The 18,053-nt window shown below is 34.6% G+C and overlaps 2 protein-coding genes across 2 annotated transcripts; one reads left to right on the forward strand and one right to left on the reverse strand.

Annotated features, from left to right (window-relative positions):
* On the reverse strand, positions 1,297 to 7,123 carry LOC109720528 (endo-1,3;1,4-beta-D-glucanase-like). Its single transcript, XM_020247705.1, has 7 exons — positions 6,831 to 7,123; positions 5,359 to 5,380; positions 4,470 to 4,596; positions 3,243 to 3,333; positions 2,974 to 3,063; positions 2,654 to 2,754; positions 1,297 to 1,599 (listed from the first exon to the last, which is right to left on the reverse strand). The coding sequence occupies exons 1-7, from the start codon at positions 6,979 to 6,981 to the stop codon at positions 1,459 to 1,461; spliced, it is 723 nt and encodes a 240-aa protein (XP_020103294.1). The 5' UTR covers positions 6,982 to 7,123; the 3' UTR covers positions 1,297 to 1,458.
* On the forward strand, positions 10,443 to 14,475 carry LOC109720325 (peroxiredoxin-2F, mitochondrial). Its single transcript, XM_020247371.1, has 5 exons — positions 10,443 to 10,747; positions 11,865 to 11,894; positions 12,290 to 12,448; positions 13,725 to 13,819; positions 14,251 to 14,475. The coding sequence occupies exons 1-5, from the start codon at positions 10,544 to 10,546 to the stop codon at positions 14,354 to 14,356; spliced, it is 594 nt and encodes a 197-aa protein (XP_020102960.1). The 5' UTR covers positions 10,443 to 10,543; the 3' UTR covers positions 14,357 to 14,475.

Genomic DNA, 18,053 nt, shown 5'->3' on the forward strand with positions numbered 1-18,053 from the left:
CAAATATACACAGTAACCACATTCAACAGCAACAGAACAGTAATGAATTTGTCAATAGATCCTGGGAGATTTCACTATTCGCAAGATCGTGTCAAATATTTAGATTCTATCATGCAAAATTCTACAACTTTTTGAAGAACAGAAACACTCAAGATTTGAGCAATCTGGGAAAAGCCATATATAATCGAACTAGCACATGCATTGCACAAGGAACAAGCATATTTGTTAGAGTAAAAGGCATGACTATGTCGGAAATGCTTCTTTAGGTGTTCTGGATGCATAGATTTTCTAATGTGAAGTGGTTATTGAAAGTGGTGATTACTTTCCAGATGTTAAATGCGACATTTCGACGACGCCTCTCCGCCCGAACTGATGAGACAATTTGAGATAACTGACATGCTTTACATTTACATGTTTGACATCAATTGCGTGAACCAAAAAAAATAAAAAATATAGTACCATAATTCTTTGTAAAAGAAGAAGGTTGCCAAACCCACTATAGCAAAATTTCTGCAAAATTGCTTGATCTATTCCAAAATTTCAATAAAAAAGGGAAAAAAAAATCAACCATGACATTGTTTGTATGCAGCACATATTGTTCCCACATAAGCAGAGACACGCTACCGATGCCTCGATGGTTGATCTTTTCCCGATAAGAAATTGCGAACAATTCAAAAACTTTTGAGTGGCCAAGTTCTTCTCCAGATCATTTTGTAGTTAATGAAGTTTCCAAGAAAATAGCTGGTGTGTTTTTATACTATGCGACTGAGTAGAAAATTGTCCACAATAATCTTCTATGGTCATCATCAATGCGTCAAACTTAGCAGCAATTGTTTCTTGCGCAGACGAGTAGCTTCATCAAGATCTATCTTAACGATGAGCAGGCCGTAAAGAGAGCGGAAGAAGCTCATGAGGACATGCTGGGATGGTTCATCAAGCATGTTAACTAAGAAATATCTCAAATAAACATTGTATCTGTCATTCAGAGTACAAAACTGCATACTTAACAATCTTCATAGCAACTGCCTGTTTGAGATGTTTTAATGTAACAAGGTGATGATAAACATCATATGGAGTTGAAAATAGCAGGTTAAGCTAAACAGTTACATGTTTAAGTAGTTTCCATCCTACGGTAAAATTGGCGACGACTAAGTTGGGTGGAAACACGAGAGACGACAAGAACAATAGAACATTTTGTAAATTTTCTAAAGTTTAATTGATTACGCGATTAGAACTTATATTAGTGACGGAAAAAGAGCGTAGGGTTATAACTATTTTTCTTTTTTTCATCGTACATGCTAGAATAACGACAAGCCACCAATCTTTATATTATAAGTGCTTTATTTTCAAGTCTAACACACCAAGTTCGACAGCACTTTCACACACGAATAACAACGCGAAAGCAGCATAACAAGCTCATGGAATATAGTTCGATATCTGAACAAGTCTTAGAAGGTTTTACTTGACATACTTAGTTAACCACGCCAGCGTGTCGCTCTGCGCCTCCTCAGCGCTCTTAACTGCCGGCGCATCATCGGTCCTGTATCTAACAGACCATCCATGTGCAACGCCAGGAAATATCTTGACGAAGTAGTCCCCCTGTGACATTAGTAGGCAGGAAAAATTTCATGAATTTTGTTTGGTCCAAACAAAATTAGAAACTAACTATTTTGATCTCTGTTGATTTCAGTTTCTGCTGCGCATATACGAAAGATGAAAGTTTGCCATTGTAGAAATCCAAAATGCAACAGACTTCGGTTAAAATAGATAAACAACGAAATAAATAAATGATGGCCGACCCAGTGATCTGATTTTAATTTTGCGGTACCGTTGGTTGAAGTTGCAATGATACCCAGAACAAGGAAGCGGACTCAAACTTACGAGCACGATGAACTAAATATTGTATAGTACTTTTTCTCTAGCTAAGTTCACGTTATTTGCATAAATCAAAGTGATTACGATATCTAAGTTGGTAAAGATTAGATCATAGATCATACATGTTATTCCTATCTTACTGAAAGTTGGTGTATAACAGGATATTTAAGCTGAATGGCTTACTACATGGAATCAAAGCAACACACACTTTACTTTGCTATTATAATGATAAACTCACCCCTCATGCTTTGGTCATGAAAAAATCAACAATTGCTTCTCCAGAGGGAACTGGAAAGCACATGCTTAGTCATTGGGGTTTTTGCAGAAATTACACAAATAACCCTGCAAACTTGGTATTTGCACATGTGCAGTTGAAAAAGTTGCTTATTCGTGCTCGTGTGTGTCCCTCCTAGAGGCACGAAAGCAAATGAATACGGTCTTCAACAGCATACATGCAAATACCAACTTTGAAAGTGGTGTTTGCGCAATGTTGCATATTTGCGTATGTAAATATGCCAAAGAGAGGGGCTGCCACAGTTGTCGCAATACAACAACAGAAAATTTTAGCTTGTTGACTAGCACTCTAGGCTTCTCTACTCCTTACAACAGAAAATAGCAGTAATATAGTCAAACAAAAAGATTTCCACAGGCTGGTTGATTCCCAAAAGGTAGCACTATTTTATACTATTTAATATAAACCATAGAACTAAGCAACTAGAGATGCAAAACCCAGCACCAGTATAATCAAGCCGAATAGTTGTGTTGAAGTCCAACTCACCTCAGCTCTCGCAGACAAAACCTCCCCAAACTGTTTCACCAATTCAGGAGGTGAAAGATGATCTGATTCAGCCCCGAGAATAGCAATGGGACATTTAACCTCTGAATATTAGATAAATAATTAGCTTAAACTCAATAAAATAAAAAGTTAGTATCCTATAACAGTATCTTAGAAACTAAGATTATTCCAAAAAAAAAAAAAAAGAAAAGAAAAAAAAATCAAGCAATTAAATTACATTATAGACCTCCCAAAAGCATAAATATCTTTAGGTATGCGCAGAAGCAAAATATACTTCAGGAATATCCAGAAGCAAATTATACCTTTGAAATCATCAACAGTGACAAATGAAGGATGCAGAAGCACAGCAGCTTGAATCTCACCGGCTTTTGCTAATTCCACTACTACCTTGGCTGAGATGAGACAAGTACCCGATCATAAAACAGAAATTGAGAATAACGGTAAATTACTCAGAAAATTTAATAGTGAACATTCATCAAGAAAATGCATATCTATACAAATAGGTGTCCAAAACACCACCTTAAAGGATAAACTAAATAGAGAAGTTTCATGCATGGCACTTAACACTTACCACCCCAACAGTAGCCAACAGCACCAATTGCTGATATCCCTTTAGCTTTTAGAGCTGCAACAACCAGTTTTGCTTCTTCAAATCCTTTATCCTAAAATGGCCATGCAAGATGGTTGGTTGCTTAGTTACACAACTAGACAAAAGTTTAGCAAATTTAGTTACCAAACAAAACTGTAGAGTTTTGTTTATAGCGTGCAGGTGTATAAGGTTTCGTGTGCTATCACACCCAGAAATGGAAAGAGGAACAAAAAATTTAGTGTATATTTTTTAGCAAACCAAGAGCAGAAAGGCCAAATACTTCATCTTCTAAAAAGACATGTAGTCTGTCTAACAACAAATCTCGATTCTTCTCTGATGGGTATATCTTCCTCAAAGACTTGGGTCGTCAACAACCACTACTGCCCATTTGGCCTTTAAGCTTTTGTTTCTGCTTTCATAAGCAGCTACATCTTGTACAGCCATTTGACAAACTGAAAAGTCAAGAGCTTCCACTCTGGCTGGAAGCTAAAATGAGCTTCTAAGCCCCATATGCAGAAGTTTCAAGTTGAAGCTAATGCTCCAGCTGCAAAAAGAAGCTGTTAGGGACATTGTAACGGAGAAGTCATTAGTGCTTCTATAATGGCACTATACAAACAGCACTTCATAGAAAAGCAGTGTATCTTAAAGCCAAGTCAAACAGACTTTGCAGCACCTCTCCAGGGCCGAGATTGACATGCTTTACTGCTTCGTAATTTTGTTATGTGCATTCTCAGATAACCAGTGCAAATGGGATTACAAAGGCCACCATTGTCCAGAAAAAGAAAAAGCTTTTCAATAATTGCTTCAAACCCTCAAATCATCCTCCTAAAGATAGGCCAAATTTTCTTCTAAATTCTATCTCTCCTAAATCTAAAATTTAGATTTTCTACATTTCTCTTATGTGCTCCACACTCCACACTTTTTCCTTTCGTGAGTAACAAGGCCCTTACTATTTACAAAGAAAAGGGGCTATTTTTAACTTGATAAGGAACAGCTTGCTTCAATGAAGAACAAGAATAGAGAGCAAATCAGCAAGAAAAATGTGATTCCAATAAATGTTTGTCAACTATATGAACTCTTTCAACCATTTCAGCTTTACTTTGTCTGAGACAACCACACAGCTAGTTAGTTAATGTTAGCTAGAAATATGGGTATCCCACCAATGAAGCTTAAATCACACTCAGAAAGAACTATGAGACGGAGACATACCGTAGTATGAGATTGTATCCACGCTTGGAAAGGTCTCTCAGCATTACTAAGCGAGAAAGGGTCCCCATGGAAAAAATCTGGAACCACCACGAAGTATCCAGAAGCTGCAACTTTGTCTGCTATTTTCCTTCATAATTATATATCATGGCATTAATATAAGGAAAATACATAAAAAAAAACTCCAGGAAATTTGAAAGAAATTTACAGCAATTTGAATGCGGTCAAAAATATGTTGATACTCAATACAAGAGCCTACAGTTGTAAAAGAAAAACATAGATTTTTGAAACATAGACTTCAGGGGAAAACAAATTTTCAATTTATTCAACTCGTCAAATGATATACAAAACTCTGTAAGTTTAAAAATATCAAAAAGAGGGTAAAAAGTAAAATCTCTATAAAAACACCCATAATTCTCCAAACTGCTGAACTACTAGAGGCTCTGATAGCTATCAAGCCACAGCAGCACTACGTCTCTTTGCAAGATTACATACTTGATTTCTTGATATAACTATAAAAATTCAAAACATTTCAGCGTGATCGCTTAGAGGTTTAAAAACCAAATAATGTAGAAGCTCCTAAATTTCATAGTTGACTCCCTGATTTATTATGTTGCCTAATCTATGTTGCACTATTCTTCTATTAGAATGTTAGTGTAGACACTTTGTAGTTTTGATATGAACGTGTTGTAACATTCCTTTGTGTTTACGTAATTAGGTTAGATTTACTCGACACTAGACCAGGTTTAACTGATATCCCGAACCAATTTAAACAATTGAGAAGTTAGAACCTAAACCGAAAACCCGTGTAACCCAAAAAAAGTGGTTTAAGGAAACGGCACAAGGCTTCTTATACCGATTTTAATGATAAATCGTAGTCATTTATTCATACCTCAGGTTTGGTGCTTCAAATCCTGCAAAAAAAGACCAAAAAATGCATGTTAGACATTTAGCCACAAACCAGGCAGCGTATGTAAGTAAACAAAAACATAAAAGCCAATTCAAATAGTATTGTAACAAAAGAAACAGTAAAGCTGAAAAACCATAAACCCCCGGAACTAGATCAATTGCAGATTTGCACCCAAACATCTAAAAAGTTTAAAAATAAATTACCTAAACTCTACAATAGTTCGGATCAACCACCTACCTCAAATTCTATTAACTTTTTTCCTTTGATTAAAGATTGTTCGAAAAATTACCAGAATTCATCGGTAAGCACCAGATAATAGTTTCTATTTTTGGACGTTTCAGATCTAATTTCTAATTCTTTCAGAAAACACATCAAACTTTTCCATATGTCGAATACCCTAGTGGTGACTGCTGCTGAAAGCAGGAGCAAAAGTGCAGTTAAACAAGGGGCCAAAACCCTCTTAGAGAAAGCCCAACTTAAAAGCACCAAATTTCAGTTTCTATTTTTAGACCTAAAATTCTCATTTCTGATTCCTACAGACCAAACTTTTCTATTTTCCGACCATTGCCAAAAGCAAAAGCAAAAGCAGAAGCAGAAGCGGAGCCAAACAAAAACTAGAAAACATTTCGGAGAAATCCAAACTTAAAAGCGCCAGATTATAGTTTGAAACTTTTTCTGGTTATAGTTTCTACTTTTAAATCTCTCAATTTCATTTCTGATCTCCAGCGCGAAAGCATCGAGCTTTTCAATCTATAAAACACTCTGCTGACGAAGACTGTTGCTGAAAGCAGAAGCAGAGCCAAACAGACACTAAAAGCGCCAGGTTATAGTTTGGAGCTTTTTCTGGTTACAGTTTCTATTTTGAGATCTCATAATTTCATTTCAGCGCTCGAGCAGAATCATCAGAGTTTTCTATCTATCAAAGCACTCTACTAACAAAGACTGTTGCTAAAAGCAGAAGCAGAAAAGGGCCCAGCTGACACTAAAGCGCTTTTCTGGTTACAGTTTCCATTTTGAGATCTCATAATTTCATTTCTGATCTCCGGAGCAGAAGCATCAGACTTTTCTATCTATCAAAGCGCTCCGCCTGCGGCCACAGAATCAGATTTTTTTTTCAGAGATAGGTAGCGAGCTATCCGCTTCGTTTATTTCATTTAGAAATAAACTTAGCTAAAATGTGAATCAACTAGGATTCGAACTTGAAAACTCAGGTACCAACCATCAAACCCTTTGCCACTTGCTCTGGAAACAGTCGGTCACAGAATCAGATTTTAAAAACGAAACGAAATTGCCAAAAGCTATATTGGACCGAAAATCAACTTTGAGATCAGAATCACTTCTCAAAAATTAGGCCAAACACAAACAACCCCTGGAACCTGTAAAAGAAGTCTCAACTAGAATCGAGACACGGAGAAACCCTGAAAAGAATTAGGGTTGTTGCGCAGTGATGGTACCATAAACGTCGGAGATGAGAAGGACGGCGAGCTTGGAATCGGGGGAGCCGGCGGTGTAGGCCCGGAGGCCGCCGAGGTCTTCGACGACGGCGCCGCCGCCGCCCGTCGGGCTCAGCGTCGGCGGGTTCGCGCAGCACTGAGAGTGCGCCATCACAACAAAAGGAAAATAATAATAATGATAAAAAAACAAACCAAAACAAAAATTCCGATCTCAGAACACGTATATTGCCTATGGAGCAGGAGAGTCGCAACGGTTTTAAATTGAGGGTGTGCAGGAAGGGTCTAGAAGAGTAGAAGATAGTCCACAAATGACAACACAGGGCTTGGTCATATGTGGTCCTATGAAGGTTAGACTTTTAAAAAAATAAAATAAAAACTCTGAGGCCATGATTGGTTGAGAGAAATTAAGGGTGGAAGAAAGAATTTATTTCATACTTATTCTCCAAATACAAAAGAAAATGAGTGGAAATATTAATTTTTAAAATTACAAAATTAAAATTTTAAATTTTAAATTTTAAAATTTTAAATTTGATATTTTTAATTTTTTATATTTGGAATTTGATATTTTGTATTTTTAAATTAAAATTTCATCTTAAATTTAAAATTTTAATTTTTTAAAATTATAAATTTGAAAATTTAAAATTTTAAAGTTTATATAAATTCTAAAATATAAATATTTAAATTCTAATATAAAGAAAGGGATAATATTATTATTTTTTATTTATAATTACCAACTTTAATTCTTATTCCATCTTATCTATCCAAACGTTTTTTTTTAATTTTCAGAAATAATATAATTTTTATCTTAAACGTAAAATTAATCTAATTCCCACTTATATTTCAATTTATAACCAAATGATATCCGGAGGTATTTAAGATTTGGAAATTGCAATAATTTGGATTGGATGCGAATAAAGAGAGTAGGGAATCTTTAGGTATCCAGTAATTTATTAACGTAATCCGGCTATTACCGTCAGATTGATTCGATATTTTGGATTGGATTTTTTTTTTTTGTTTTGTTGAAAAAAAGACGGGCCCGCATGCCAAACTATAAGTCCTTTTTATCAACGAAATATTCAGGAAAAAAAGTTCTTAACTATTTTTTCCAACTGATCTTTTAAAACAAATTAGCTACAATATAAAATAATTAAATTTTAAATATAAAATTTTTTATACTAATCATAAAGTCGTTATCGAATTACACTTGAGGCAAACAATTTTTATCATAAAAATCTTTTTTTTTTATAAGTTGTTGATATATTACCAACATGTAAAGTCTTTTTTGAAGACACGTTTTTTTTTTTAATACACAAAGTAGACAGAACCGGCTGGGGAGGAAAAAATTCTAGAATGCACCGGGTGCATTGGTGACGTGGCGTCACAAATCAATCAAAATTTTCCTTTTAGAGATATATGTCCCATCATGATTGTAAAAAAATATTTTTATTGTACTTTTATTTGAAAAGAAGGGATGTGATTGGTTTGTTATTGATGACGTGGTGCAAGTGTGACAGTGTAGAATTCCTCCTGGGGAGGAGGCCCGGTCCGGCCTGACATCAAAAATAAAATATTTAATAATTTTTGTATTCATGTTTCGGGCATCTATCTATAATAATCTATAATGTATAATCTATAACTATATATCTATAATCTATAATCTATAATCTATAATCTATAACTATATATTATTCCTCAATAACTACACACGTCTCACGAGGAGGCCGAGGCGCAGGCCAGGGCGGCCACGGGCGCTGCGCGAGCACGGCGTGGGCGCCAGCTCGGGGGCGGGCTCTGGCGCTGGCGCCGCGGGGCGAGGGCTAGTGTGGCACGGGCGGGCGGGGCGGGTGCGGGGGGTGCTCCTGGCGCTGTGCAGGCGGAGCGAGGGCGGCCGACGGCGAGGGGGGGCAACGGGGGCAGCGCTGCGGCAATCGTGCACGGCGCAGGGCTGCGCGGGGCGAAAAATCATTGCGGCTCTTAGTTGGTGTGGGTTGCACAGGCCTCGTAAACCGCACTATGAGGAGGTTCGCACGATGGGACCTCGCTCTCAGTTCTTCTCTTCTCTCTCTCTTTTCTATATTATATCTATTTATGATATATATATATATATATATATATAATATATATATATTATAATTTTATTATAATATATATATACTATATAATATTTTATTTATATTAATATATATAATAAATTTTATTTAATAAATATATATTTATTATTATATAATAGTATTAATATATATATTATAATATTATTATATTTAATATAATGTTATTTATGTATTATATAGTTATTTTTTTATATAGATAATATTATTATATAATATTATATATATGTACTATTTAATTTTTATAAAATGAAATAGATAAATAAATGTTAAATAATTTAGACTATTATATTAACGTATACTTATTGCACTTACGTACTTACTAAATTATTTGCGTACTACTGGGATTAAGATGCCTACTAAAATATTTCTTTATTACATGTAGGAAAGATAATCTGATTATTTTTAAAGTCTATTTCGTAATTTGCCGTAATATTTCATAATTATCTGAAATAAATTTTATAACTAATTTTTCAAAATTAAATTTATTAAAATAACTAACGCGCAATGATTTCTCTTCTCAATTTCAACTATACTACTGGGGACTACCATTCTACTAAATTATTCACTAACTAATTGGGACACCTGTGGCCTACTAAAATTTTTTGATGTAGTTATTGCACTATTTAAATTTTGAAATTAATTTTTATAACTAATTTTTAAAATTAAATTTTAAAATAACTACCCGCAGCATCGTGCGGGTCCCTTAACTAGTTGATCTATAATTTGTGAAAACAAAATATTATTTTATATAATATTTTTATTTTAAAAAGATGATTTAGAGGCCAGATATAGTATTTTTTAGATATTTCATATTTGTAAATGAGCCTATTAAAAAGATTTCTTCTTTTTAAAAAAAAAAGGTCTAAACAATATTGCCCAATTTGTCTAACAGAAAACGGGGACTCATTGCAACTTAGTCTTGGTTCAACATAAAATCGTAAAAAATAATTTTTCATGTAAAAAAAAATTGATAGAAAAACTTTTTACATTTTATAGTATTTGATTTATAGAAAAAAAAAAAAGAGTTTTCATCCGTATTTGTTTTGTTTAGAGGGCAGGGCTTTTGGTTCAGCATAAATCAACTGAAAATTATTCTCGATATGAAAAATGTTTTTTCATTTGTTTGATTTGACCTCAAAAATGTTTTTACAAATTCAAGAAAAAAGTGGAGTTTTTGTTTTCTACTATTTTTTAGCGGAAAAAGCTCAAGCTCCGTAAAACTTTTTTATTCATATTTTTTCTATTGAATTAAATAAATATAAATTATTTTTTTCTTTTCCCACAAACCAAATACCACATAACATAAAAAAAAAAAAAATTCCACTACAAAAAATTTTTCTTAGAATTTTCCGATGAACTAAATAGATTCCTAACGGAAAAAAAAATGAATGAAACAGATTTTAAGCAGTTTGAATTTTCATTTTTTGCCAAAATAAATAATGAATTTTTTATTTTTTCAAATTCATAAAAATATTTTACATCAAACCAAAAAAAAGCCCCCTTATTCCAAACGCACCCGGCCGGTGCGAGCAAAAGAGGGAGACTTGCAGCCCTGTGCGAGAAGAGAGAGAGAAAAGGGCAAAGAAAAAAAGAGGAGGGAAGATGGCATCGGCACTGACGAGGGCGAAGCGGCCGGCGGCTGCGGCGGCGCTGGCGGCGATGGCTGTCAGGCGGGCCTTCGCGTCGGTGGCCGTCGGCTCCGACATCGTGTCGGCGGCCCCGGGCGTGTCGCTCCAGAAAGCCCGGTCGTGGGACGAGGGCGTCTCCTCCAAATTCTCCACCACCCCTCTCACGGAGATCTTCCAGGTCCCAACTGCTATATGTTTTATACAGACTCTCTCAACTGTAGACTACTCTGAAATATATGATCTGATCCTTCAGTTGTTTTATTTTTGAGTGCGTTGAAAATCAGTTGAATTTAACAAAATTTAGAGTTAAGTTGAACTAAATCGTCAATTATGTTGGAGAATAACTTGAGTTAAAAATATATATATAATTATATACGAGTGCGGCTACTATACTATCGATGTTACCAAGCTCTTGGTACTCGAGTTTTCTGCCGTTAGATCTATCCTTTGATTATTTTCATCCGTTCGATTATACTATTCAACCAACCGCCTATTCAACTCTAGGAGACCACTGTCATCCTAACCGCGCATCCTTTAATCCAACGGCCGAAAACTCGATAGCACCAAGCGCTTGGTACTATCGATGGTAGAGTATAGAATGACATGAAAAATAGCTGAGGGGTCAACCTCAAAATGGCCTATACTGGAGAGGTGACTGAGGTCCTAAAAATTTTACACAAAATATCAACATACCGCGCTCGTGGATTTTTCCGAATCTTTTCAGACTCTTAGCATTGTATGATCTCCTCTCGTTTAATTTAAGGGCCTGTTTGGACCGTATTGGAATTTCTCCTGGAAAATTGATATATCCGGAGGAACTTTTGATTTTGCCGAAACAAAATCACTGTATCTAGTCATGATTTGAATCTCTTTGCTCCGGCAATAATAAAATTTGCTTTGGACATATCAATTTCCTTTTTCTTGTGTAATTGGTAGAGAGTATTTTGATTTTTGCAACATGCATAATTTGGCTACGGGGTGATTATATTATTCCGAAAAATTGATCTGAATGCCGAATGTGGTAAATCGGAGAGATATACGGAATAAGGTATGCATCCGAATAGGGCCAGAGTCTACATTTGATCGGACTCAGTCATCTATCAAACACTATAAACTTCTTGAGTAAATGAAAAAAAGATATACAAAATAAGATATTCATGCATCCAAACAGTGCCTAACTCTACACTTTATTCCTCTAAAGACTCAAGCTTTTAGAGAAACACAGTTATTTCTTTTGATTTTTCTAAATTTTTCTCCTTTTTTTTGAGCGTTCTAGTCTTTTGATGTCATTGCAGGGAAAGAAGGTGGTCATCTTTGGTTTGCCGGTGAGTCCTCCGTGGGTTTTGTTCCTGTTTTTTTTCTTATATATAAATGCATGAGATAGTAATGTTTATTCTGGTTCATGCAAAACTTAGATAGAGAGAGAAAAGGATTGGGGAGAATGATTATAATTTTATGTGTTAGCATTTTAGTATATATGACTAAAACTCAATGCGATTTTATTCTTGTTTCTCATCTTTTGCTGCTATCATTTTATGTCATTGCTATGATGATTTTGATGAATCACTTGAAGTTCGCAATCTGTAATATGTCCGAATGGGGTTCTGTTTATATATGTTCCTTGATTTGTTTCTTTTTCCGAACTCTCAACTCAAGTATCTTAAATCTTAGGTTTATACATACCTTAATATTTGAAGTAACTCCAATTGTACTTTATCAGGGTGCGTATACTGGCGTTTGTTCGCTACAACATGTGCCTAGCTACAAGAACAATATTGAAAAGTTCAAAGCGAAAGGGGTCGATTCCGTTATCTGTGTCGCCGTAAATGATCCGTATGTTTTGAATGGATGGGCAGAGAAACTACAGGCTAAGGAAGCGGTAAGAAATTATTCCTTCCCCTTCTAGTCATCTTTGGGTGGAAATGGTGATTGTTGATATATCGATTTTTATTTTTTCTCTAATTGGACTTCAAGTACTTATATTGGTAAAAGCTTTTAAACCTCCAACTCTACCCTGAAATTAGGCAGTTGATGATATTGTCTCATCTCAGTTTGGCACTGTCTAATAATGGATTAGCTGATTACGCAGTCAAATTAAACAATGTGAGAACCGACTGCAAAATGGTTCAAGGAATGGTATGTTTTTGCTTGGTGAGATCATAGGTAGTTGTGATATACTATATCAAGCAAGAATTTGTAAACAATGCTCGAGTATGTATCAGAAACACTATTTCCAAGAGATGGGGATTTAGTTGGTTAGCGACTGGAGTGCCTACGTGGATCTTTACCATTTGCCATGCTATCTTTTTCCCTCTGTTCCTACACTTTTTCATAATTATCTAGAATCTTTATACATATGTGTAACACCGTTTCCTTAATGGGATTAAAATAGTGATTCTTATGGTAATGGATTAGATGCAAGGAGTCATGAGTTAAATACCTTAAAGTAGACCCTATCTATCACAAATCCATTTACCATCAGCTACTGCTAGCAAACTATACATATTTTGCCAGTTTTGAAGATAGTTTAACACAAGTAAATTTGCAAAATAATGACTTTGTGCCTTAATCTAACCTTGTTGAGAAGCGAAGCCACTGTGTAAGCCTCTCTCATCAGGCAGCACTGGCAGCCGGCTGGGATGCCGCCTTAGCACAATATAGACGCAGAGACTCCCTAGCATACCTTCTGGGGAATACTCTGCAAATTTTCCTTATCTTTGTTGCATTTTATGTACTGTTTGCAAGTTGGACTATAACAATATATTTGTATCTGGTAGAATTTCAAGCCGCATAGATTAAGTTTGTTCGCTGTTGTCATACCTTCTTAATAGTTTGGCATTTTAATTTTGCTGCCTAGTTTGGCATTTTAGTAGTTTGGCATTTTAAATTTAGTTCCATCATGTATAGGCTTGCATATGATTTGGACTATCAGTTGCATAATAATGAAATGTAAAGATCAGAATACCTTTTTTAGATGCATCACACATCTGTCTGTGTGCATATCCAGCACTGCAACTTTTATATGCGTGACACTTGTTTTGTGACAAATTTCATTTTAAGTATGATCCTTTTAGTGAATGATTATAACCATTTATACTTGTTTTGGGGAAAAAGCAAGGTGTATCGAATGTGATTGTTTTAATTATCCGATGTAGATTGAATTTTATGGTGACTTTGATGGGAGCTTTCACAAGAGCTTGGAGTTGGACTTGGACCTCTCTGCTGCTCTTCTTGGGCGTCGTTCTCATAGGTTGATGCTTCTCTCTTCTTCTTCTTTTTTATATAAATTAAGGTTGATGCTTTTTTTTACTTCCGTTTTTCTCAATAGTTACCATACTTTATCGAAGTTATTGATGATTGAATGTCTAAACACGAGCAATTATTCATTTGATCATGTCGTCAGCAGCTAGTCATAATTTGCATTTGCTGAAAAGTTTTTCCAGTTTGATGTGGATTCTCTGCATCTCTTCGAAGAGAAAAGCCATTGATCATGATAACTTAAAAACTTTTTTATGCTAGTTATATTAAACTCTGACGTCGCAATGCGAAACCCAACTTTCCTGAGCATGATGTTCCAAGCATGTTATTTCTATTAAATTTCGGTCAGAATTTAGGTTATCATACAGTTGTTTACTTGTTTGTGCCAAAGAAGTTTGGTTAAAACTTTGCATTCGGTTGCAGGTGGTCTGCGTATGTGGTCGATGGTGAAGTGAAAGTTTTTAATATCGAGAAAGTGCCGTCTGAGTTCAAAGTTTCTGGCGCCGAGGTGATATTGGGCCAAATCTGAACCGATCAATGAGTGCATCTTTCGCGCTTGCGTATTCTACCAGGGTGCTAATATATCTGTAATAATCTATGCAATAACTAAAGCTTGTTAATGGCATTTTGTTACTGGGTCGCATGTTATCTCCTGTTTTTTTTTTTAGGTTTTTTTTTTTTTTTTTTGCAAATAACTTAATAAAATTTATATTTGCAAAATTGATCTTATCTCTCCATGTGAGCACCACGCAAGCGTCATGTTGGACATGGAGTTTAAGTTGAACGTAATGATGAATTATTCATCATGTTCAAACACGGAGAATATTTTTTCGTGTTCAAGCGATATGTATAATCTCTCTCCGCACTCTCTCTCTCTCTCTCCGCTGCATCCCCTGCCGCATCCCCTCTCCTCCTCCTCTGCCTCCTCTGCTATGCCTCCTCTGCTACCGCCTTCTTCGCTGCCCTCTACGATGGTTTTTCACATGACCTATTAGTAGAAGGCGTGGAAGGGAAAACACTGGTTCATCGTGTTTTCAAACAATGAATAATTTATCGTGTTCAACTTAAATTCTCCTTTCAACACGGCGCTTTCGTGTTCAACTTAAATCCCCCTTCCAATACGGTTCGTGTTCAACTTAAATCTCCCTTCCAACACGGTATTTTCGTGTTCAACTTAAATCCCTCTTTCAATACGGCGCTTTCGTGTTCAACTTAAATCCCCCTACCAACATGGCACTTATGCGACATTCACGTGGCAGAGATAGGGTTAATTATATAAATGTAAATTTTATGAGATTATGTAAAGAAAAATTGTTAAGAGACTAAATGGAAAAAAAAAAAAAAAATCTTTAAAATGTTAATGGCCTTCTGTTACATTGAAGCAAAAGAGAGAGTCCGGTGTAGACTCTATTATAAGAAGTCCAACTGAATTAATAAATGCAGCTTTCATTTCTTTTGTTCTTTTCCCATCTGTGGAAAATTTATTGTCTTTGTCTGTCGTTAGCTTGGACTTTGAACTTAAAGAATCAACTTTTTATGTGCCTCATGGATGTAATCTTGTTGTTAAAATAGTGGTTCCTAGGTTTTTTGTTTTTTCCTTGTTCTTGTCATAATCAAGCTGCTCTTGGAGCGGATAACCATAATCTTGCTGTAGCTTGCACTGTGAATTTTTTTTTCTTTTTTTTTAAATAAATATCAAGTGTGAAGTAGTTTTGAAAATTTGACATTTTGCGATTAATTTTTAATCGATCGCCATATTTACTGAATGTTGTAAATATACTAAATATTTTTTCAACAAAATCAAATGGTACATCTATTGTGACTTTTATTTTCTTTTTTATCTTACTGAAGAAAATTACTAAACCTCAAGATGTATATTTCATATGGGATGCATAATTAATATTTTTTTTAATACTCTTTCTAATACTCACTGCACCAAAAGTGGGTATAAGACTAACACTTTTTTTTGTTGAAAGATTAAAAGTTTATTCTTATCTTTTATCTTTTAATAATTATAAATAAATTCTTGGATGACTGGTATAAATTGTGCACTATTTTTTTTTTTTTTTTGGGTGTACAAGAAACAATTTTACATGATCAATTCTCCACCGTCCATTACTTTGCCTAGGGGCCAGGCTCCTGCAATTCGGAAGTGCGAGAAATCAGAAAAACCGGACAAGAGCACCTTCAGGCTTCAGCACTCCCACTTAAAAACAACCGGGAAACTAGTGCCTGCTGCACCCAGTCCTCAGAACAAGAAAGCCTATATTATTATAATATTCATACCACATCATCAATAATCAGTTAATCATATTTCTTTATTTGAATAAAAAGTATAATAAAAATATTTTTTTTATTAATCATGATGGAACGAGTGAATTCAAAGGTGACAATGTACTTGGTTGGGGACGCCGCCACGTCAGTAATATAACCAATGCATTCTAGACGACTTCCCTCCAAATCACCTAGCATCAAAAATCAGAATCTATGATATGTTATATAATATTTTAACTGCCTAAATAAGTTAAAAATAATAATTATGAAATTTTAACCCTGATTTCTTATAAATCAAGTAATTAACTTTTTTCTGAAATCTTTTTTTTTTTTTTTGAGAGATAGGTAGCACGCTACCTGCTTTGTTTATTTCATTTAGAAATAAATTTAGCTGGAAATATGAATCAACTATAATTCGAACTTGGGTCTCGGATACCAACCACCAAATCTTTTGCCACTTCGGTTTTTTATGAAATCTTAAAAATTGCATTTTTGGTCATGAAACTCTAAGACACGTGATACTTTAGTCGCCGGACTTTTAATTTTTAACTGACTTAAACTTTCAAAATCGTTGCAATCAATTTCTGCTGCACAAATTTTAGTTGGTTAAATAGTGATATTAGTTGTTAATGTCCACACGATAATATTATAATCGATGAAATAAATAATAATTAATAAGATATTAAATCATTACCATATATAATCTAAATATCAGTTTTAGTTAATTAAATTTTACTATAGGACTTAGTTATAATAATTTAGTTAAAACTAAAAAAACAAAATACCATAGGCTTTAAAGTTTGAGGACCAATAAATATATAATTAACTTAGCCAAAAAATGATACATTGTGAATGAGAAGGGGAAGTGTACATTGAAACAAGTACATCACATCATTTATATCCTATCAATAAGATATCATCTTTTGAGAGAAAAAAAATATAATATAAGTATTTTCTAAAAATCATGATCAAAGAGGTGAACATCAACTCTAATAAAAACAATTCAGATAGTTGTGACTATTACATTCTAAATTTTTTTTTGGAGATGTAAGAAAAAAATTTAGAATGTACTAATTATGTTACTGGTGTGATATTTTCAACAAATTAATTTTTTTAAAATTCATCCGTCCCATCATAATTTTTTTAAAAAAACTATTTTTATTATATTTTTTTAAATAAAAAAATATAATTAATTCGTTATTAGTAATACAGCAGTATAAGTGTTTTTTTTTTAGAGATAGATAGCATGCCACCCGTTTCGTTTATTTCATTTAAAAATAAACTTAGTTAGAAATGTGAATCAACTAGGATTTGAACTTTAAATCTCGAGTACCATTACAGCAGGATAAGTGTTACACAGCAGACTTTCTCGACATACAGGGATACACCGGTCGCACCAATAAATAAAATAATTTCTCGTATTGTTAATATGCCCCGTTTATTTCATTTAAAAATAAACTTAGCTAGGAATGTGAATCAGCTAGGATTCGAACTAAAATCTCGTATACCAATACAGCAGTATAAGTGTTACACAGCAGACTTTCTCGACATACAGGGATACACCGGTCGCACTAATAAATAAAATAATTTCTCGTCTTGTTAATATGCCCCCGCTTCGTTTATTTCATTTAAAAATAAACTTAGCTAGAAATGTGAATCAACTGGGATTCGAACTTAAATCTCGGATACCAATACAGCAGTATAAGTGTTACACAGTAGACTTTCTCCACACGCAGGGATACACCGGTCGCACCAATATAAATAAACGTGTACGCCCCCCTCTTCCTCTCTGTCCTATTCTTAATCCGCCTCTCCGTCTCTCTCTCTCTTTCCTGCACGGATCGATTCGATCCATCTCCAATGGATCAGTAATGAATAAAAAAAAAATAAAACAAATTTTATAAAATTAATTTTCATTTCTTTTTTAAGAAAAAAATTGTGGGGGGGGGGGG

Source organism: Ananas comosus, linkage group 14 (genome assembly GCF_001540865.1).
Source record: "Ananas comosus cultivar F153 linkage group 14, ASM154086v1, whole genome shotgun sequence".
Classification (NCBI taxonomy): domain Eukaryota; kingdom Viridiplantae; phylum Streptophyta; class Magnoliopsida; order Poales; family Bromeliaceae; genus Ananas; species Ananas comosus.

Coding starts and splice junctions, on each gene's coding strand:
- LOC109720528 (XM_020247705.1), bottom strand. CDS start 6,981: ATGGCGCACTCTCAGTGCTGCGCGAACCCGCCGACGCTGAGCCCGACG. Junction 3,334..4,469: donor GGATACAATCTCATACTACG/GTATGTCTCCGT, acceptor TGGCCATTTTAG/GATAAAGGATTTGAAGAAGC. Junction 2,755..2,973: donor CACTGTTGATGATTTCAAAG/GTATAATTTGCT, acceptor TCTAATATTCAG/AGGTTAAATGTCCCATTGCT.
- LOC109720325 (XM_020247371.1), top strand. CDS start 10,544: ATGGCATCGGCACTGACGAGGGCGAAGCGGCCGGCGGCTGCGGCGGCG. Junction 12,449..13,724: donor AACTACAGGCTAAGGAAGCG/GTAAGAAATTAT, acceptor TATCCGATGTAG/ATTGAATTTTATGGTGACTT. Junction 13,820..14,250: donor CTTGGGCGTCGTTCTCATAG/GTTGATGCTTCT, acceptor ATTCGGTTGCAG/GTGGTCTGCGTATGTGGTCG.